The sequence below is a fragment of the Budorcas taxicolor genome, chromosome 20, assembly GCF_023091745.1.
Source record: "Budorcas taxicolor isolate Tak-1 chromosome 20, Takin1.1, whole genome shotgun sequence".
NCBI lineage: Eukaryota > Metazoa > Chordata > Mammalia > Artiodactyla > Bovidae > Budorcas > Budorcas taxicolor.
Genome location: NC_068929.1, coordinates 38,740,221 through 38,764,229, shown reverse-complemented (window position 1 = coordinate 38,764,229; position 24,009 = coordinate 38,740,221). Strand labels below are relative to the sequence as shown.

The window sequence follows — 24,009 nt, the reverse complement described above, 5'->3', positions numbered from 1 at the left end:
CTTTGCAGTACACCTGAAAACTAACACAACATTGTAAATCAACCATACTTCAATTAAAGAAAATTGATTGAAACATTTCTTCACCAGATATTCTGATTCAGTTGATCTGAGGAGGATGTGTATTTTTACAAACTCTCCAGTGCTACAGTGGTCCGTGCAGGTCTTCTGGAAAGCAAACAGCAAGATGGAGTGAAAATGCAGTAATATGGGAGAGGGGGGAGGGGCAAATACATGTGTCAGAGGAAATGGAAGGAAGGCAGGGAAGGCTGGAGGAATCAATAGGGAGCAAGGCAAGTCTGAACCCAGAAAGGGAGGAGGAAGAGATGGTTGGGGCAAAGCATCTCAGAGTGCTATGATGGTAAGAAAGGGTTAGCCAGGCTGCTGGAAGGTTTTGTATCTTTCAGGAACAGGCCTGCCACACCCAATTGCTGGGTACATAGGAGCAGTCTCTCGGAAGCCTGGCATTGGTAGGACTGGGGCCTTTGGTTAATTAAGCTCTCTGTGGTTGAAGGTCCATGAGGCACATTTTCCTGGCTGCCACACATAATCTACTTTTTTGGGGGTGTGGGGCACATCTCATGTGAGGGTCTTTCTTCCTTGACCAGGGATAGAACCCAGGCCCCAAGCATGGAAGCATGGAGACCTAACCACTAGACCACCAGGGAATTCCATATACCATACCATTGAAAGACAACAAGGTGAGGTAAAGAAGATAGAACAAACTGTAGTTAGAGGGGTATTTGGATAGTAGGCAAGATTTCCTGTTTTTCTAGCAGGAAAGACTTGAGTATGTTTGTAAGCCTCAAGGAGGGAATTTGCATAATGGGAGAAAAAGACAGAAAAGAGGAAATGTAGGAGGGAAAGAGGGATGGGGAAGAAGTGAGACAGGGAGGCTGAGAATGAAGTAATTGTGAAAGAAGAAGACTCCAGAGAAGGCAGGAAAATGTGAGATAACAGGTGTGGCTTTGACTCTGACTGGTAATATCTTATTTTCTGGGTTAGTGTCTGGATATGGACTAAGGCTGCACCTTGTAGGATATTCGAAGCATTTGCACTTGGTTATCTCAGTTTCTATCACAAAACAGGAAGCGGGTCTCAGGGATATCAGTGGTGGAAGGTTTGGTTTGAACCGGAGGTATCCCATCCTCTGAGGCCGAAGCCAAAAGAGATAGGAATGGGCTCAAACACAGTCTTATACAGATATGGGATCAAGTTATGGGACAGAAAGCCTGCTAGCCTTGATTTCTCGATAAGTAGGAGGCAAAGTTATCTGTGAAAGTATTATTTATTTGTCACTCTTCTCACATGACAAAATTCCTTATGTAAAACCAAAACAGAAATAATATTTAGTATATTAAAATTAATACTTCAGATATTTCCTTATATTAAGGCAATTACCTATTACATAAATCTTTCACAGGCATGTATCTGTTTCTTTGTATATGAACCAAAATTCTAAAAGATTCTCTTGATATAATTTGGCATTTTTAAAACTGACATTGTATTGAGTTTATACTATTCTCAATCGGAAGAAAAAATTACTGGAAACATACTGTCAGTGTATTCTGTATATTTGTTACCTGATTTAACAAACAAAAACCACATTTGGATGATGTAATTTTATCTGGTTTTGAAGTAAATTCATTACATGAGCAAATACTGTCTCCTTCTATCAAAAATTAGGCATCAAAATATTTCATAATTGGAAGAGGTCTTTTAAGATCAGTGTCTTCTAATCTGGGGGCCTCAGACTAGAGAAACAATAGTAGTTGATGATCTATTTTTACATTTCAAAGTACCTAATAGAAATCTCACTTAACTCATATGAAGACTTTGAATTCCTTTACAATTACTTGGAATTATTTCAATTCAGAGGGGCCACTCTTCAGACTCTCCAATGGGTGGGCCTTTGCAATATTAAAACATGGGTAATGCATTAATCATTATTTCATCACTGAATTTTAAAAATCAGGAAAAGCTTCTAAAGCACAGGGCTAGGGCAGAGGAGGATTATAGAAGTTAACTGATAGTGAAAACATTGGGAAAAACTGACTTAGTCTAATCCTGAAATTTGCAAATGAGATAACTATTAATAGGAGGAGGATTAATAATTTATCCAATATCACATCAAGGTTCATTAATAGCAGGGCCAGCATTAGGATTTGCTCAATTCATATTTTGTTTGTTTAGTCACTAAGTCCTGTCTGACTTTTTTGTGACCCCATGGACTGTAGCCAGCCAGGCTCCTCTGTCTATGGGATTTTCTAGGCAAGAATACTGGAGTGGGTTGAAGTTGAAAAAGTTTCCTAATATACTTTTTTTTGGGTGTGTTAGGTCTCTTCAGTTTGTGTCATGTTTAGTGTTCTTGGCATTTGGAACCCAAATGATTCACATTTTGTTTTGGGATTGTTTTTGGTTGGGTATGTACTAATATGAAAGACCCCAGCCCAAACGCTAAGATTTATTAATTTGTATGCCCTCTGTTGGCTAACTTTCCAGTAAAGTGGTTTAAAGTTTTTTCCATAGAGGTAATTGAAAAACAAAAACCTTTAAAAGAGTCTTCATAGCAAAGAGGTGCATTAAAGGCTAATTACTTTCAAACTTCATTCTTCATAATTTTAGGGTAGTCTTCATTCATATCCACTCTAGTTACAAGAGCACTTTAAACAGAATTATACTGTTAGCATACAATTCTACAAAAAGAAAACATTTTAAACTCTTCCACCGTTTTAATCTTAGGTGTGTATAGGAATTGCATACATTCTCATCAAATAATTAAAACATATTCACAATTAACAAATAGAGACAAACTTTATACAAAAGTTCCACTACTACTATCATTTTTAAAAACATTTAACCCACCAATAAGAGAGGAGACAGCCCTTCCTTTTAAAAGCTAGGTAATTTGAATGGAGAATATAAGATATGATCATTAGAAGTACAAACAATAGTTTCCCCTCTTAGGAAAAGTCTAAAAATTTCCTTCCTTATATTTTTTGTTGTTCTTTATGTTTCTTTAGACAGCACAGTCATTTCTTCTCAAATGATTTTTTTAGGAAGAGTTGTCTATTGATGGACTAAAAGAAGTGCCTTCATTGTAGCTGAGGCAGAACTGGGTTTTTAGTATTTCTTACATCTCATAAATACAGTCTTCTAAGACGTTGATTAGGCAGAGCTATCACTTTCCAAGTCCAAAATTTCACAATGTGTAAAAGTAATTGGAATTTTTGGATAAAAGTACTAAGTAGCTTTGTGCATTCATTTTCTATGATACTCGATAACAAGCCAATTAAAACCCAGACTTCACACTGATGTCAAATGAATGTAGCAGAAGAGCTACTGAGAGCTAGTCATTGTCATAGATGTAACCTGAAAGGAGAAAACAGAAATTTAAATTAGTTACACAAAATACATATTCTCTAAGTGTTCATAATTGGAAATATAAATGATTCATACTCTCCTGGTTTAAGATTAAGGAAAAGTAGAATTGGCTCACTTTATGAAAAAGCAGTTAACTGGAAGACCATATATTTATTTAACACTCGTTGCTTAGTGTACTTTTCCAAACAAAGTTTCTGGACAAATCTATTCTCTACCAAAATGAGACTCAGGATTATTTAATCTGAAACTTTATTAAATGTACCTTTTGAAAGTAATTCTGGATGAGGCTGAAAATATTAGACATCAGTAAGAATCGTACATTTAAAAGGAGACTAAAAGGAACATTACACTATGCTTCGTTTCAGGTGAGATTAAACTTTTAGATCGTAATTTAGAAGTGTTCAATGCTTAGATAATACTAATAAGTAATACATGTTATGAAATATGTACCTATTTACTGTCTAAGCACAAATATTTTTTGTGGATAAAAGCAATTTTTATTAAGACTCATGGTATAATGAAAAATTCACTAAATATTGTTATTCTTTTATTTTCAAAGGAAATAAAGAAGAGATTTTCTCTTGATTTCCAGTCATTTACAAAAATAAGTTTTTTTCATTATACCAAGGTATTTACATTTCCTAACATTTTCAGGTAATTCAAGTTCTGATCAGATTGGAAGGCTCTTATTAATCCAGTAAGCTATTTCCAGTATTTGTAAGAACAGTAAATTCACCATTCTTCCCTGTGGTGAGTGCCACATGAGACTTACCATCAGCAATATCATCATAAATCTCTCCATCACTGTTAAGTAGAAAATAAATTTTACTTTAATGAAATAATCTTCTTAATATTAAAGTAACATTAGGTTAAAAGTTTAATAACATTATTTCATGTGATACAAGGCATTTAAGGATGAGAAGTATTATGATGATGAGTATTACGTGTTATACATTTATAAATGGGAAGAAATTTCATATACATCTGGATCCCCTTTTATTGACTTAATCTAATCTTCTGTTTCACTCTTAAACACACATGCACACACACACCACACACATAGCTTATTCCATATCATAGACATACAAAATAGTGAAAACATGCCCCAAGAACACAGACCATGCCTTATTCATCTTTTAATTAAACTATAAGCCTAGCATATATCTGTCCTTGGTTAAGAAATATTTGTTGAACTGAACAAACTGAAAAATCAAAGCACAGTACTCTACTGGGGGCCCTCATCCAAAACTCTGATGAATTCTTTATGTTTGTTAATATCAGATGTATACTACTTTCATGTGAATTTCAAGTGTTGAAGGAAATACAAAAATATTTGGCATAGGAAATGGGTGTATCATTTTTAAAGTATTTCTAATTATAATTTATAAATATTAATTAAAAATATATAAGTATTGATTACAAAATAAGCAGCCAAGATATGGTTCATAGGTGATTCTTATGTTATATAATTTAAAAAATGTTTGTGGTTATAGGCAGCATCCCTAATGATAGTTTGTGACTTTTACACATTTCAGGTTTTATCTGATCCTGAATCTTTGTGACATACTCTATTCCATACACACGCTGAGTCCCTCCTATGTACCAGGAAATTTATAAGTAAGACACAGCCTTTATTTCTAGAAGCTTTTATAAGCTAATGGAGGAGAGAATGACATGCAAGTAATTAAAATAGAATTATAAATATTAATAGAACCTTGGAATAGAGGACACGGGTTTGAAGTGCAGAAATGTGAGGTGAGTTTGTCACTTAGTCCAGACATACTCGTGGTTCCTGTACTACCTTTGTGCATTTAGAAGCAGCAGGCTTTTCAAATTGCTGCTAATCATGGCAGATGCTGTGAGTTCCCTATGTCTTCTGTTTGAATCCTTTTTCTGAGATTGAGGAAGGATTTGGCTAATGGAAATTTGATACAAATGCAAAGAGGACAGATTTTTTTCTACTGTTCATTCAATAAGCATTTATTAACTGTTCACTTCAATAGATGGTAAAGCAATAATTACTTAGAGTACACTTTCTGAATTCTCTCTAAATCATCCTGTAATAATCACCGATGAAGATGTGGTCCCATTATTTGTCACACATTCTTTCCTTGAAATTTGTATCTTTCATAGAGTAAAGCCCATTGAAAAATCCAATGCCTACTACTGTGATTAATGCTCTGAAGAAAACAAAAGTGTTATGATTATTTTTCTCTTGATTCTTTACTAGTTTGCTGACAGAGCCCTTAACCTGCAGTTGTCTCTTTCTGATGGTGTCAGATTGTTTATGGATACAGTCTGTGAATCCTCCTTGATTTCTTAGTTATGCCGAATTCTGTAAATCTCTGGATTGGTATATGACCTACTGTGATAATGGAGCTCATTTCTTACACTGGTTTACTTGGAACAGAATCTTGTAACATTGGGGAGGGGGAGGGGGAGGGGAGTGTGACTATTAGCACTAGTACCAGACCGTGACAATGTCCTATTCATAAAAATAGAAGAATCATTGACCACTATCTTTTCTTTTTGGCATGCTTCCAAAAAAGACAACTTAATATTCTATGATGCATGGCGTGAGTAAAGAAAAGCCCTCAATTAGGAGCCAAACTATAAACTGTTAACAGGTGATATTTGTACCTACTCTGCAGAGCTATTGATCTCCGATCAATCCAATCCACTGCATTTTTGTTGTTTTGTTTTGTTTTGTTTTGTTTTGGCTATGAGGCATGAGGAATCTTAGCTCCCTGATCAGGGATCAAACCGATACCCCCTGCATCGGAAGGTGAAATCTTAACCACTGGACTGCTAGGGAAGTCCCTCAACTACATTAATAGCTAGTGAAAAGCAAAGTATTAATGAAAGTGCTAGCAATTTTGACCTGTATCCAATGTTGCTATGTCTGTCTCCAATGAATATATAAAACCAGCAATGGTATAATCATGAATGAGAAGGGCTCCTCTTTTAGATTTAAAAGAGTGATACTTAAAACTAACTTCATTATGGATACTACCATATTGACATTAGGATAGTGTATTGTTTTAAAATTTATTTATGATAGTTTAGTAGATTATGTTATTTAAATGATATTAAAAATCCTTCCTAAAGAAAAGAATATCATTCTTTTTGAAACTATAGTAGGAGGAGAAAATAGGCTTACTTGTCCACCAAGTAGCTCCGGAGGACATAACCATCTAAGAAAGAAAAAGAAAATATATTTTAGTAACAATATGAACTTGAAAACTCTCTGCTATTTTTAAAGAAATTGAAATAGAATTTAATAATTAAAAGAATATCATATAATATATTGAATAATTACATCTATCTCCAAATATGACTCATTTTTGTGTCCACTTTTCTCTTTTTTCTCTCTTTCCTGTTTTCTGCCATTTACAATATTTCCTCCTTCTCCCTTAAATTAAAAACCAATATTTTCTTTTCTAAGCTACTGTATGTTATAGCCCAAGCTTCTTTCACAGTTTAATCTACTTCTTCAAGGTGTTGCCCCTGTGGCACAATTTTAAGAATTTATTAAGCGTAATTTCTCCAGTTACAAGAGTAGGTCATGGGGGTGTGTGCTTAGTCCTTCAGTCAAGTCTGACTCTTGGAGACCCCACGGACTGTAGCCTGCCAGGCTCCTCTGTCCATGGGGATTCTCCATGCAAGAATACTGGAGTGGGTTGCATGCCCCACTCTGGGTTGGATCTTCCCAACCCAGGAACCAAACCAGGGTCTCCTGCATTGCAGGCGGATTCTTTTATCAGCTGAACCACAAGGGAAGCCCAGGTCATGGTAGGGATTTTAAATATCTCCAGGTCTAAGACTTAACTTTTCAACTTTTTTTTACACTGAACAGTCAGAATTATATCCTACGCCCCTTTCAGATCCGCAGTCTAGTGGTTACTTGGGGGAGTGTGCATTCGAAAAGGTTTCAAAACAGCTCTCTTGTAATCAGTGTGAAAGATCTTTCACTATTGCTTTTGCCGCTTGACAGAATGTCAATGTTTGTATTTTCATCTTTGATGGAACAAATAATTATTGGAAGAACAGATATCAGAGATTCCAGTGATTCCTCTGTTAAATAGAAAATAGACATTTTATACAGGAAAGCAAATTATTTTTTTCCACTTTATTTTTGCCCCTCTTGAGCAAAGTACTCCTAAGAAAAAATATGCACTATTTTTCACAAGAAAGTGTCTGCTGACATCTAATTAATTTACTAACCCTTATAGCTGTTAGTTTTGTGTTAGCACCTAGTCACTATTGCTTGCTTGCCATTAGTACCGTTTATAGTTTTGCCAATCAGCATCTAAATAATTTCTTGCACTGAGTCAATTTATTGGTTTTATTCCACCTCAGATCTGGTTTTGGGCTCTAAATCAGAGTAAATGTGTAAAAAATGACAAAGCAAGAGGTTCATAAATGAAAATTAATACCAATGCTAATAAACTTACTTAAACATGGTAATATCATATTGTCACTGACTTAACACAAAAAAACTTTAAGCTAGAATCATAACTGAAATTGTGCATTAAAATTTAAGGAAACAAACTTTCCTTTGAAATATTCCGGGGTAAAAATACTCCACCAAATATTCTGTCAACAGATTCATTGCTTTTTGATAAAAACTTTTGTTAAATTTTTTAATCTTATTTTATAAGAATCATATTTGGAAAATAAAGAATCAAAGTTATCTTTGAATTGCTGTAGCATAGAGGTAATGAAGCATGTGTCAAAATCATAAAAACAGACTAATATTTTTCTTGGAATATGAAAAAATTAGACCACGTTATATCTTCCATTTTATTTCAATTAAAGCAGATGTGGAAAAAGTTAATATAAAGGTCATCTAAAATTAATATCTATGATCCTTGGATTGCCTTTGATTCCACAGTTCTTTCGTTTCACAGTAACAAATTTAAAAAAATTTAAGGTTGAACATCATCCATTTAGCGTGATTTTTAAAGGGGGATAAGTTCATCTTTAACAAATTCAATTCTCTGTGTGTCTCTCAAAAGAGAAACTCTGCAAATAACAGACTTTTAGAACAAACTGCAGATTTTGTATCAGGGTTCCAATAGTGGAAATCTGTCTTTACCTGTACCTGTGTTTAGGGCTAACATTAAGTGTGAACCATTTCTACAGACAGTAAGAGCCATAAACTTTATTTTTTCGTTAGTTAAAACTGATGGTTATGTTTTCATTTTTAATTTTCTCTTAAAAACAAATTGGAAAATAAAACAAGTTAAGTGTTCCCGTGATATTCATGTTTAAATTAATAATTTAAAAATAACGACTGAAGCCTTCAATGATGAAGTCAATCTCTTTGTTAGTTGTCTGGGCTTTGTAAAGTATATGAACTAAAATTAGAATGTAGACAATTAGAGAAATATATAAAAAATAAGAAAATATTGCCAAAGATTGGAGTTATTCTGGCATCAAATATATTTGTTGTCATTTGTAAAAAATATTTAGAAGGTCAAAAGAAACTAAATCCAAAATAAAGAATATAACCCTCATTTTGGGAATTAAAGGTTTTTATTTTCCATTGCTAGAGGAGCCTGGGAGGCTACAGTCCATGGGGTTGCAAGAGTCAGACATGACTTAGTGACTACACCACCACCACTATAGGACATCTATTTTTTTTAAACTCAATTATGCTAAAATTGAGTCAACATGGATAAAACACTATCTGTAATTAGGCGTAAAACAGTACTTTCAGTGATCAAAGTTAATAACTCATAATACAGTTTAATTACCTAATCTCACAAAATTAATTATAAAAAATGTATTTTCTTAGCTTCTCAAACCTCGATTACATTTCCTCCTATAACTTGTCTGTTCAAGAGTTCTAACCACTTTTTCGTTAGAGGAAAGCACTAATGTTGCTGCTGTTTTTGTAGTTGTGAGATACATAAACATCAATGATTGGGAACATTATTTGAGAGCAAACATATTAAGGGGTTGGAGGAGGGTTGGTCCCGCGCTGCTCTATTTTAGTTCCCTGAAATGATGTGATCATTTAGGGCTCATTAGCTATAAAATTACTATTAAATAGCATTTCTACAGGGTGAACAACTTTTAATACAGCATAGGTTTTGCTGTCTAGTACCTTTAAAAATCTCTGCTAAAACTTCATTATATTAGAAGCATGATTCACGACAGTGTCAGAACAAGTGTCTTACTATGAGTTTTTATACAATCTCTCCATTATAGTTCCTAGAAACAAATTTTTGTTTGCGGTAGAAAATGTTCTCTTTGCTCACATGTTCCATGTACAACCATCATAGGGAACATTAATGAAAAATACAAACAAATGAAATAAACAGAAAACACACCATAGTTCTGAAACATGCAGAGGAGCTGCTGTGTTTAGTTAGCTCTATAATATGATGGACACTGGCACACCAGGGAGTCTCATATATCATATGAGATTATTATTTGGAAACTTCACATTCATAAAGCAGAACATAGAACACAATGGCTTGAAACAAATGCTTTAAAATATGCGGTGGGTTAGACCTACTTAAGAAAGTCACACCCACCCCATATACATGCCAGTTAATTTCTTCCCCTAACGTTTATTTGCTACAGGTCAGATGTATCCTAGAACTAATGACTGACCTTTCTGAAGGGTGTTGTGAATATAAAATTACCAAGGATATACAAAGCCATCTTTGGAATAAAATGAAAGAGATCGTTGTTCTAATATTTTCAAATTTTTTACTCAGTAAAAATGATGAATTGTATTATTTCCTTATCATTTCATTTGTCGTAAGCAAGCCCAGAAATAAAAATTAAATTTACTCACTTTGGCCTCATGCAGTTTAAAAACAATAAAGTCACACTGCATACTTTTACCGAGGCAAGCGAAACAATGTCCAACTTCAAGAGAAAATGCTCATAGTGGAATAGAAATTAAAAATGAAATGCAGTATAAAATACTAAATATAAATTATTATCCTAGTGTATTAGAAATGTTATCTTTCCTCTCTTTTTCTCTCCCTACTTAGTTTTAGGGTTTCAAATCAGATGAATTATTAAATTTCTGAATAAAAATTTTTTTCTTCAGTTAGCATGTGTTGTTTTAAAATGGAAAACAAAATTACTGAAGCAAAGAAATGATCAGTTGGATTGGGGACATTCAGAGTACCTTTAAAATTCCCCTTCCTTTGATGCCCAAAGGAAATGGAGAACATTTTGACCACAAATAACTCAGCTCATGTCTCATTCCACACATTTTTGTAGGAAAATTTTCTCCAGTGACAGGAGGTGGGGAAACTCCAGCTTATGAGAAATTGAGTTGAGGAAAATGCACAAATATTATCAAGAAATTCTAAACATCTGGGAATGTGCCATCAAATATATATTTAAGATCTCAATGCCGTTACAATATGCTCTTCCACAAGTCTGTGGGTGAGACTTTTTCAAATGTGCTAATGCCAGTAAAAGTGGTTTGTACTCTACTCTACAGTGAGAAGGGATTACTGTTCATGCTTTAGCCTTGGATTTCTATCATTACAATTATGTTTAAGTAAACTATGGTTTTCTCTTTTTTTGTGTGTGTGCCAGATTAAAAAAGAATAGAAAGTAAGGAAAATGTTAGGATCACCATGGTGCTGGATTGCAAATGCTATTACTGCTAATTACATGTAGAAAAAGGAACGGAAAGATTTAGAGTCTCTCAAATGATACACAAGTGAATGGAATCACTAAGGCTAAGACAGAGAACTTGTGTCTAAAAACAAGTTAAACTATTCAACAGACTTCTTCCCACAAATGTCAGTATGTCAGATTTTCATCTGGTTAAACAATTGCAGTCTCTAAATTCTTATACTCAATTCAGCGAGTCCCAAACAAGGTACCAGGCAGTGTAGAATGTATTGGCAATACAATGTTGAGAACATTTCATTGAAGTTACTCTCAAACTCAGAGTTTAATAAGAGTAACATGTTGTTAAAGCAATAAGGACAATTGCCGCAGTAATAGTAGTGGTATGGTAGAGCAAGGAGAGATTAATTGTGTTAGGGAGGAGGGAATGAGTGTGCTTCCAATTTTAGATGACAACTGGTTTGTTTTTAATAGATAATTTATGGGTGTTCCAAATAGAATACAATAGTATAGAAGGATGAAATAGCATAATTTACTCAGGGAATGACAAGTCAGTAGTCTGTATTTCTGAAGTATCACCTGCAGATGGGAAATAGTTGAAGAGGGGAAGGCGAGATCATAAAAGATTTTATATACTAACCCTAAAGACTTCATGTTTTTAAAAATAATATTCGGGTAACAGTGTGGTGAGTGGACTGGCTGAGAGTAATGGTAAGGGAGACATATCTTTTGAAAGGTTACTGGAATAATTCAGATGAGAGAGGGTTAAATCCACACAGCAATGGTCCCAAATCCTATAGTGATATTTGAGGAACGGATCAGAAATTAAGAAAATTAAAAATGTCAAGGATTCAGGTCAGGGAAAGAATAAGGAGCAATTTTGGAAAAATTAAGAAAGATAAGAGATTTGGGGAAATAAAAGGGAAATGAAATAAACCTGATCATTGAATTGTGGAATAATGCAATTGAAGATGCTTTTGATGGCTCTCCCATATACTTTCACCCTCATGATTTCAGATCTGTGGTTCGACTTGCAACTGATAGTAATTGCATTTTCTGTTTATTTACTGATGACTTTTTTTTTTTTCTGGCTTCCAGAACTCTCTTTGTCTGCTTTCTCAGTGTCCTGAATGACTGGCCACACGCCCAGGGGTAGTCTTCAATTCCTGATGGACAGGAGTTGGTGTATAAATATCCCTACTTGTTTCCCACTGGATGGGATAACACTGCTGCTTGAGCCTGCCAATGCAGGAATAAGAGATGTGGGTTCAATCCCTGGGCCAGGAAGATCCCCTGGAGGAGGGCATGGTAACCCACTCCAGTATTCTTGCTGGGAGAATCTCATGGACAGAGGAGCCTGGCAGGCTACAGTCTATAGCGTTGCAAAGAGTTGGACACAACTGAAACATCTGAGCATGCAAGCTCCACCTACCCAAGTGATACCTCTTTTTGATAACAAGGTTTTATTAGCTGCCTTCTCTTCCCAGTCTACTCTGCCACTTGCCCATGGGAGTTTCCCAGACTCACCTTCCAACTGGGGAGGCCAAACTAAGACACAGTCCAGGCCAAAGAAAGTTTTAAAATAAAAAACAACTAGTACACAAGATATAATAAGGTGATTTTCATTCTGTTTGAGATGAACCCCAAACCACCAAAGAATTGAATTAGTTATTAGTGAGCTTGGGAACTGTATACTGCATTGGTCCTACACTAGGAAAAAAAGAAAAAGATAAAAGTAACAAGGAACCCTTGATTTTATCATGTAATGTTTTCACTTCTCATTTTTAACAGATGATAAATTCTTAAGAGGATGGGAGCCCTCTGGTATTCATAGTAGTATTTAGAATGATTGATGTCCAAATAGAAAATGACAGCAGATTACGAATTATCCCTGAATGGCTGCTGCTTTTTCTCCTGTTTAAGGTCTGTTGATTCCTAGAGAGGAGTCTGCTCCAAATTTCTGTTCTTGATGCTGAATCTACATCTGCCCATCTGTATCTATACATGTTTGTTGCTGAGGTAATTTACATCCTGTTACTCAGAGTCTGTTCTGTGGACTAGCAGCATGAATTATGTGAGACCTTGGGAAAACTCCTCACCTCAGATCTACTAAATTAAAGTCTACATTTCTAACAAGATCTCTGTGAAGTGCATGTACTTTTAAGTCTAGGAGCATTGCTCTAGATGGGGTCTGTTGTTAAGGACAGGAATCTCTGGACAGCAGGTCAAAACAAGCCTGAAACTTGTCCTCTGGAGAAAGGTCCATATAACAAGCATTAGAACAATTGTCTGTTGTGAAAAATGTGACATAATTGGAAAAGCAGAGGGAAAGAAATTATCAGCTAGGCCCATCACCCTGTGCATGCGTGTATGCTCATTCGCTTCAGTTTTGTCTGACTTGCTGTGACCCTATAAACTGTAGCCTGCCAGGCTCCTCTGTCCATGGGATTCTCCAAGTAAGAACACTGCAGTGGGTTGCCATGCCCTCCTCGAGGAGATCTTCCTGACCCAGGGATTGAACCAGAGTCTCTTATGTCTCCTGCATTGGCAAGTGGATTCTTTACCTCTAGCATCACCTGATAAGCACCCCACTCCATCACCTTAATCAGCCATTATTAGCATTTTAGTTTTATTTAAATATTTTTAAAACATGGCTGTAAAGAAATCCCATCCTTTATTAAGCAGGCTTCTTATTTCTGTTACTAATGGATCATGAGCATTTCCTCATGTTATCATAATCATCCTGGAAAATATTCGATTTGGTATATTCATCATAACTTTAATAATTTAAAAACCTTGAGCATTTAAAAAATATTTTGGCAGCCCTTTAAAGCATGCAGTTATCAGCATTTAAGACTATTCCTTAGGGTGTGTGTGCACAAATCCTGGATTGAGTTGGGGTATTCTTTGTCTCCTGCAGCTCTGTCTTCAAATGATCTCCCATGACCTAGTCTTAACACTACATACCCCTGCCTGTTATCCTTTGTACCCACATTCCATTTTTCCCTTTTACAGCCAACCACACCTTGTCCATAAAAACTTTAGATCCATTTTCCCCACCCTTGAGTCACTGTGTTTTATTCTTGAAAGATCCTTTTTGGTTCCTGTCCCTGAGTCACCTTCCTGTCATTAAAATTGAACTCAAGAGTTTTCCGTGCAGACTTACTGGGCTGATATGGGACAGCCAGGCTGGCTATTCAGTTTTAAATATAGGACATCATAATTTTGACTTACTCTTCCCTGGACTTTAAATGAAATAAGCTACCTTTTAAAATTGGACAAAAACATTTCCATCTGTCAGCTTAAGTATCTGTCAGAGAGGAAAGGACTGTCTTGTATTTATTTGGAAGAGTAGGTTATATTAAATGTGCCAAATAGGAAATGAAAACAAGTGAATTTGCAAGGTAGGAAAACTGGAAATGCTAGGTGTGACATATGAGATATAATTTTAAAACCAGACCAGAGCAAGACTCACTCAGTTCTTTAGCACAGTGGCTCTCACTTTAGTGTACATAGGAACAAACTAGGGAAGACTTACAGTCTCTGTCTGACCCCCAGAGCTCATGACTCAGCAAGTCAAATGTGGGGCTAGGGTATTGCAATTGTGATAATCGCCTCAGAGTTTTCTGATGCTGGGGGTCTGTGGGACCATATTTCCAGAAACACTAATTTGGCTTTATCTTTGCAACTCAGTGCCAAATATAGCAGGTGGGAAATGAAAAAAATTAAAATGAAATACATTGATTCCAGCCCAGCAAGATCTCCAGTTTCTTAAATTCACAAAGCATGGAGCAAAAAGAGTTTGGAGTGATCACTAAAACTTGTTTAGCTGTTAAATGCTGGAGCATCATATTTCTGAATAGTAAGTAGTGACTTACATTTTCCTTCTTCATTCCTGCAGAGAACTTTTGTATCATCTGTGTTTTGTATAACTTCCAGCGATTCTCCAGGCTTTATCTGTAGATCTCTGTTGCCCCACTTTTTAGAAGATAAGGAGGGTGCAACTTTGGTGGAATAGAGGACTCTAATTTCACCATCATACTGGAAACATAAGGGAAAGCATTTATTATTGATTGATGTGTATTATTAAAGTAATTCACTTATTGACAGACTTATTAAGAAATTTTGTTAAAAATTTCAGCAAAATTTCAAATTTTGTTAAAAAAAACTAGTTCCTTGTTATCTTTTCAAAAGATAACATAAGAAGATTAAAGAAAACCTTTTTGGAGAAAAATCACTTGCTACCTCACCAACCTAAAATAATAATTATTTTTAAATTTAAAAATTTAAGATGTACATGCATTGACTTGTCACACTCATTTTCTGCAAAATGATTACTATCAAAACTTCAATTCTATTGGTTCGATCACTTTACATAATTACCATTTCTTCTTTGTAGTGAGAACACTTAAGATGTACTCTCTTAGGAATTTTCAAGTATGTAATACAGTATTGCTGACTATAATCACCATGCTGTAATTAGATCCCTAAACGTACTCGTCTTATAACTGAACATTTGTACTCTTTGACAAACAGCTCCCCCTGCTCTCCACCTCTGGTGATCACCATTTTACTCGGTTTCTGTGGGTTTGGTTTTTTTAGATTCTTCATATAAATGATATTATACAGTATTTGTCTCTGCCTCTTGTCTGACAATTTACTTAGGATAACGCTCATGAGGTCCATCCACATTGTCACAAATGGCAGGATTTCCTTGTTTTTCATGATTGAATAATATTTCATATCTCTATATATATATCACATCATTTTTAATCATTCTATTTTTAGCTTACCTTCTTATTGAGTTTCAAAGGACAGCTAAATTTAGATGATTACCACAGTATATATATTGGGCATGTACAAGAGTTTGCTTAATTTCTTAAAGGAATAAATCTAAATCTAAAACAAAGTTTGTAGAAAATAAAGGTGTTGTGATGGATAACTGTGATATTGATATTTACACAGATAAGCACCAGTTTTTTCATTAAGGCTTTGAACTTTGTATGATATTTAAATGTAACATACTTTAAATTTTTTCCTGAAGTCTTTTTCTTCTTTTTCTTGCTTTTTTAGCTTCTTAGGGTCTTTTTCTTCAGCTTTGGTCTTGACTCCTTGACTAGGATGGCAGAACATACATAAAACAGCATTTAGTTTCAAAACATAAAAAGAATAGTGTATAATGGAGAATTCATAGCATTACATTTTTGTTAAATTTCATTTTCAATTAATTTTTTCTTAGAAATCGAGTACATTCACTGTGATAAATGATGACTTTTCTTAATGTAGAATATTCTTGAAGAGAGTACAGGCTGAGTTAAAATGGAAGTTTGAGATTATCATGTTGAACAATATAAAATGACTGAAGTATAGTTTAAACATTGTTACATATCAGCAATTTCAGATGATCCAACCTATTCTTGAATCCCCTATATTTTTCAACTCTTCCTAAATAATCAAGTGGTTTGGCTAATGTCATAGAAAAAACTTTTTTAAAAAGAAACATTAAAAAAAAAATTGACCACGCCATGCAGCTTCTACGATCTCAGTTCCCTGACCGTGGAGTGAACCCATGCCCCAGCACTGAAGGTGCTAAATCCTAACCACTAGACCATGAGAGAATCCCCCCCCCCCCACCCCCCGCCCCACCACCAAAAGAACACTTTTTGAAAGACTGATTTTCATGGTTTAAAAATTTATCTATATATTAATTTTTTTATATCTACTTAAAGTGAAGCCAGGGTTGTATCTCATGATACCAACTAAAGTCAATTACTATAAGAGAAGTCAACTGGTCTAAGCTAGTGATTCTCCAGCCTGGTCACAAGTAGGATCACCTGGGGAGTTTTTTTTAAGATACCACTGCCCTTGTCTAAATCCTAGAATTTTTAATTACATTAAATTAATTAAAAATTCTAATTAATTAGGTTGAGTGAGGTCCAGGTACTGACACACATATTTTAAAAGCTCCCAGGTGATTTAATCTGCAACCAAGGTTGTGAACCATTCCCCAGTATTAAATATGGTTGCTAGGAAAAGGCTGTGAATCTCTGTAGGAAGGAATTTTAAAAAGCAGAATATTTGTGGATAATGACAGTTTTTAATCACTGATATTAATTTTATTTTGATTACCTAAGATAAAGCTTTGTTTGTAACTGAGCTATTTAAAGTTGAGTTTATTCACTGGGAAGTGAATTAGTATACACCGTCCGGCCGTAAGCTCTGCACTGTCCCTCAGCACCTTCGGTCTGCAGGCCTCCCTGGTAGCTCAGTAGTGAAACATCTGCCTGCTAATGCAGAAGACACAGATTCCATCCTTGGGTTGGAAAGATCCCTTGGAGAAGGAAATGGCAACCCATTCCAGTATTCTTGCATGGGAAATTCCACGGACAAAGGAAGCTGGTGGGCTACAGTCTACAGAGTAGGAAAGAGTCGGACCCAACTGAGCAACTAAATAATACAATCTTCTGTCTGCTGGTGTCCTGGGCAGTGATGGAGTCCCTGGCCCAGATAAGCACACTGGAGCAATCAGAACACACACAAATGTTAAAAAGGCCCCACACGTTCTCTTTAAAGATAGTTTATTGAAATTTATTTTTAAAAAATGCAGTGCTATGTTAGAGAATACACAATTGTCTTAAACTCTGAAAACAAGAATGGGAAAGAAAATAGTCCCTATTGCATAATGTTGAATCAGCTGGGGCTTATTTTGCTTAAAGAAAAGGGCCAATGGATGACTCTAGGTTCCTAGAGAGCTATTTAATGGAATGTGGTGGCATTTCTACAGTAATATTAAACACAAAAATGCATTTAAAACTATCAGGGATAGAAGTGACTTCCCTATGGTGAAGACTATTAGATTTTCTTTTCACGGAGCACTAAAAAAGGAGAATGATTCTCCTTTCACATTTCTGGTGTGTTTTGCCTGTAGAACTTGATCTTCATATATAAATAACAACATATTTTCCCCTCGGTTTCTTTGATCTTGACACTGCATCTTGTTCTGTAAAATTAGTTTAACAATGTTGGTAAAAAAATAAATATTTACTTAAGAGTTCCCTCATGCATTTTTTACCAGTACAGCTCAGAATACACCACTTACTATATTCCACTGATGTTACTTTCATCCTTTAACTGAACAATTCTGAGATCTTTTTATTCATCTTTCTTTTTTCTTGAAAAAGTTAAAGGTGTTCTTGCTTTTAGCATGTATCAGATCATCTCACATACTCACTGGAGTACAAGAAAGCATTCTATCATGTTACATTCTATTTCAGAAGAGTTTTCAAAAGGTACTCCTCTAGTATTAACTGATTTTAGATTTTCTTACAATTTTTGTCTAAAATTAAATTGAAGCCTTAGGGAAAATAAAGAATGTCACTATTCACTGTTGACTGCTTTTGTTGTTGTTGCTAGTTTGAATGGAACCTTTGAGAATCTGATGCTTTTGTAAACGTATGACGTAACTTTTAAAAGTCCTTTCAAAATACAATTCTTGCTCTCATTTTTTTCACAAGAAGAAACAATCCTCTTGAGAAGGACAGAGGAGGTTTGAAGCAGGTGGGTTAGGATTTGAGATACAAATTAAGCAATGTCTTCAAGACAAACAACGTTTGGGAAAAAGTAAAAATAAAGGGAGGGGATGAATTAGTGAGATCAATTGCTACCAGGCTTTCAGATATTTTCCCAGTGAATGAGAGAATAAATGAACATAGACATTGGTGGGTCACAGGGCAGAGGGTGACCAGGGGACCAGAAGGCCCACTGGGGAAGGGGGAAGGGGAAAGGAGAAAAGTGGGGGAGGGGAGAGAGAAAGAGGAGGAGGACCTGGGCTATCCATCCATTCACAAACCTGGCAGAGACAGCAGAGCTGGGATCAGGGAGAGGAGAACAGAGCCAACAGGATGGCACATAGTACAAACGCACCCCATTGGGGTTTTATCCAATTGAATGTTCTTGAACTTTTTGATTTTCATTACTTCACTGTAATGAGAACATTTTAATTACCTTATCTCTATTGGGGGAGGAGGGAAATCAGAGGCATCCACATCATCATAAACTTCATCTCCCATGTCTAACAAAAGATAGAATAGCAAATGGTGAAACACTGTTAGTGGACATTTTGATATGAGCATTCAGTGATATTTTTAATATAAAGATTGTTTTGAGGACAACAAAATAATTTTCCCCGAGGTCTCTGTACATTTCTCCTGGATGCATCATCTATTCTTTAAAGGCGAAAGATTTTTCTCTTCCTTGATGCATGTGTTAAAATTCCTTCAGCAACAACAACAGTGACAATGATTATAACTACTGTTATCAGGAAAAAACCCTCAAGTAGTGACTGAGATTATTTGAAGATCCACAAGTATGATGAAGGGCAAGATCAGTTGATTGCTGACAAACAAGTCAATATTCCTGGCCATTAGCAGCAGGTAAAGATATTGAAAAAGTACTTAAGAAACTTACCTTTGGGGTGCTATGATAATAGCTATCATTTTACGTATATGCTATGTCTTTGTCTATGTATCTGTCTTCTTATCTATTGATTTGTCTATAACTCTTTTTTTACTCACGGATCTGTTCTTCATTAACTTTAACCTTATAGTAATATTACCTGTGGCACTACCTGAAAATAAAATGTGCTTGTGATACCTGAACGTTTTGAGAATCAGTATTGGTGGAAAAGTGGCTATGACCTCAACTGCCCCAGGGATTTTTCCAATCTGTAGACACTTTTCTTCCTTCTAGACTTCTTGTTATTAAAGTTAGGAGTGCTGCTTCCTTTCCGTACCTATTAAGTTGCCCCACAGCAAATTACGCTGAAGAGATGGCTTAACAGGAGTACAAATGTTTTGAGGAATGATTAGCACAGAAAGCTTAAAATGCTCTCTAATAGTGGCAAGAATTTGATTTTCTTTAACTCCCCCCTCTTCTGTATATATGTACACACATATACATGCTGTATTTATATGTGCATATTTTCCTTCCACTCAGATTAACTAATTTCACAGCATAAAAACTTGTTCAGCTACCTGAACAATCTAGAATAAATATATAAAAAATAATGACATATCACTGATATTCAGAAGAGGAAAAATTACTGTTCCATGCGCATGCACTTAAGACATAATTAATAAAGACAAAATCAAAACAAGCAACACATTTTTACTTAATTGATCACATTTGTTCCATTTTATACCTACTCTTTGTGGAGCTAAGTTTCTTGAGTACTTTTTAAAAATTATAAGTTAAGATGTACGTTCATCATCAGTTATTAATCAATTTGAGCTAGAGACTTACATATTTTCAAATTGTTAGATGAAAACAAAGTCAGTTGAACAGTCTGGAAGAATAGATTATCTCTGTGTTTGGTCTGCTTTTTCAATTTATTTATAAATTAAAATAAACTTTTTGAAAACCTCTGAATATTCTTGCGAGATATTTTATTTTGTTCAAAGAAAATTTCAGAAAAATCCTTTAAGTCTCCGCAAGGGTAAAACATAAGATGATCAAAATTGTACAAAGGATAACTATTTGACATTTAGCAGTGGAAAAATTTCCAAAGACAATATAAACAATACATTTTTAAAAATCAAAGAAATTTAGATTCAGAAGGATCTTGGTTGCATATAGTGTGGCACGTGTTTAGAAATCTTTTTGTAGAAATCTAATACATCAAACTCTAACTAAATTGGGGTGGGATCCATTAGGATTGTTGGGGCCATCTCTACTCATTTGTCCCTTTCTCCATAGTGATCCTGTGACTGGAAGAACTGTTTAAAAATCACTGAAAGTTAAAAATTTCCTTTTCCCACTATTTTACTTTTGAGAAGCTGTGACCATCCCAGGTGAAGTTACTTGACAAAGTTACACAATTTATTATTTTCAGAGTCAGGATTTTAATTCAGATAGCGTGACTAAAGCAATCGTTTCTGCTACCCTATCTGCAAGAAGTGAGATTTAAAATATATTAACACAATTAGTTTTTATTACTTACCCACTTGTTTAGGAGGAGAAGGGAAACTGGAAAGAAAATGAGAACATAATTATAGTCAGACCAATATAAATACAGAAATTGGGTCTTTTATTTAGGAAAGGCATGAATAAGTAACAGCCTTGAGGCTTATGAAGGCTAATTAATCTGTTGAGTATTATTCCTTTCTCATCCTCCATTTCTCTGCTGAGTCCCAAGTTTTTGTCAAGCAATTTGGAATTTAGCAAGACTTTTTGTGAACTCTGGTATTGGCCAAACAAATCAAGAATCATGACATCCAGCGGTTTATTTTTCTCACAGCCATTGGACCAATGTTTTTGAATCTGTTCTATGAAGTTTGGGCATATTATCATACCAGAGTAAATGAAATGGTCTAAATATGTCGGAGTCGTTGCAGTGTAGCTCCGGACGAAAACAGTTTGACTCAAAGAATAGAAGTGTAGAGTCACAACAAAAGTCACAGGAATCTTCATATGACCATATGGTCATATGTCACAGTATGACATAATATTGTTTGATAATATGTACACATATATCCCCAAACAGAAGAAAGGTGAATAAGAGAGGAATAGCCACTGAAACTAGAGAGTGAGAACTTATTAATAAAAGTGATTTGAAATCAGGATTGGGTGACTTTTAGTTGCAACAGAAAAAGACCTTAGTTTTTATTACTTTCTGAACTTTAAACACACATACCCACATAACTGGAAGAATGGTGCACAGTTACACTGAAGTGTGAGAGGTCATTAGTAAAAGTGATTTAAATCAGAATTAGCTGGTGTGTTATTGAGCAAAAAAAAAAATCTGCTTTTATTTCTAAGTGAGGACTACATTTGAGTAATGATACATGAAGAGAAGATTTGCTACGTTTACTTACAATTTTAAGTATCTCGCTTAGTGAGTGTTGTTTTAGCGTCTCACAAAAGGATTTAAAATTAGGAATTCTATGTGTAATTGACATCTTATAAAGACTTCTGTTAAAGTGAGGTGAGTCTATTAGCATATATAAAACAACGAAAATTTGAGTGTACTTAAGGTCCTTCAAATTTATACACATGGAACTTATACTAAAGGATTATTTTTGTATAGAAAGATAAAATGTATGCTTTAGTCTTATTTATACAAACTGAAGATACTTAGAGTAATTGTAGTATAGGACAAACATGTAATTCAAGTGGAATTAATATATCATTATTGTGAAAGTTACAAAGACTTTAGATACTGTATTTAGAGAAAAGAAATTCCAAATTTTGTCCTTTTTTCTATAAGTTAACTTTTAAAACAGAATGTATATTTTAAACAGTCAGTATAAAATATTATATAGTAAAATGCAGTGTTGGAATTCTGACCTTTTAGATGTGATTTACAGCTTAAAAAAGGTCCTACTGAATGGAGGGTGAGTGTATGCATGTGTGTGTGTGTGTGTGCATGTTTGAACGGAAAACAAAATACATTTTTGATGTATATGATGATCTTATGTAAATGCATGAGTTTAAAAGTGACACAATAAATGAGACTAGAATGATTAATAGAAAAACACATTAAAATTTCTTAAGACTGTCCGAATTTGGTTATCGGTTATAAAATATTAGTAGCATTTGATTGAATTATTAGTGTAGTTATTGTGCACTGGATTTGGTGGTTGTTTGACTCTTACGATGAACCTTCATCATTGTCTGACTCAGAGTCTTTAGGTTTCTCTCGTATACTTTTCTTTTTGTCATCTTTTCCCTTTAACATCTTCAAAATCCCCCAGGACCAGGTGTTACTCTTCTCTTCAACCTGTAGCGTGGAGCTTTGGAGCATGCAGGCATTGATCAGATTTTTTATAATTATACTGTGTTGATCAGTCAGGCTGTAAGCTACTTATTGTATTCAACAAGATGAAGCTATTAAGTTTATAAGTCATGGTCTTTGAATACTGCTGTGACTAGGTAAATAGTAGGCAAGTTATTTTCTCCTATTTGGTAGATTTCTTAAACCTTGTTTCTTAAACCAGTGAGCTGAGTCAAAAGTTTTAAACATCAATTTAGCTTTGCTATGATTAAAAGTAAGTTGTTATTAGATTAAAATTTTTAAATATGTATTTAAATTTAAAAACGCACCACTTCAAAAGTTTAAACACTTAAAGGATTAAGTTTTCAATATTGCCACATATAGCCACAGATAAACATATGATCTCAATTTATCTGGATTGCTTACAACTATGATTATTATACAAGGGCTTCACTGGTGGCTCAGAAGGTAAAGAATCCACCTGCAGTGCAGGAGACCTGGGTTCAGTTCCTGGGTTGGGAAGATCCCCTGGAGAAGGGCATGGCAACCCGCTCCAGTATTCTTGCCTGGAGAATCGCCATGACAGAGAAGCCTGGCGGGCTACAGTCCATGGGATCCCAAAGAGTTGGACACGACTGAACAACCAAGCACAGCACAGCACATGATTATTATACAAAGGCTAGCCATGCAACTACAAACTTTCCAGAGATTGTCACAAAAATGAAGTATTGATTGATAAATAAATGATTGGGGAAGGTTTGAATACTTGTAACCTTTACCCTTATCCATTTCACTCCTTTTGGCATAGTTGTCAAGGTTCCAAGTGGTATATTCCAAACAGTATACCACTTCATTTGAAGTGTGGTATAATTACAATTCCTCATTTGCCATTGCTGTTAATTAAACATTTTTGGTTATGTAACAGGGAATGCTACTTTCTGCTTTTTATTCTAACCAGAAATTAAAACTAGTGACAATTTTAGTATATACAATACTTTGCAAAGAGGCAATTAAGCTGATTATTCTTACCCATCAGCAGCATCCTCCTCTTCTATCCCATCATAAATATCATCATCTGGGGGAGGTGGGAACATCCCTTCATATGAATTAGGGGGAAAAAAATCTGTTAATTTTGTAATTTGGTCACAAATGCTCACTCAAAATTTGACAATAAATGTCTTATGCAGAAATAAGATGTAGAAAGCATCTTATTTTCATATCAATTATTTAAATTAAAGTAGCTTTAT

At 34.9% G+C, this 24,009-nt stretch overlaps 1 protein-coding gene across 1 annotated transcript in view; it reads right to left on the bottom strand.

Annotated features, from left to right (window-relative positions):
* Positions 1 to 3,346: 3,346 nt before the first annotated feature.
* FYB1 (FYN binding protein 1) overlaps positions 3,347 to 24,009 on the bottom strand; it is a 99,709-nt gene continuing 79,046 nt past the window's right edge. The window contains exons 10-18 of the mRNA XM_052659099.1: positions 23,792 to 23,858; positions 22,644 to 22,781; positions 20,990 to 21,015; positions 18,997 to 19,063; positions 16,018 to 16,108; positions 14,871 to 15,033; positions 6,542 to 6,575; positions 4,154 to 4,185; positions 3,347 to 3,369 (exon numbers count right to left, since the gene is read on the bottom strand). Of these exons, the coding sequence (XP_052515059.1) occupies positions 3,347 to 3,369; positions 4,154 to 4,185; positions 6,542 to 6,575; positions 14,871 to 15,033; positions 16,018 to 16,108; positions 18,997 to 19,063; positions 20,990 to 21,015; positions 22,644 to 22,781; positions 23,792 to 23,858 (641 nt within the window). The remainder of the gene's footprint in view (positions 3,370 to 4,153; positions 4,186 to 6,541; positions 6,576 to 14,870; positions 15,034 to 16,017; positions 16,109 to 18,996; positions 19,064 to 20,989; positions 21,016 to 22,643; positions 22,782 to 23,791; positions 23,859 to 24,009) is intronic.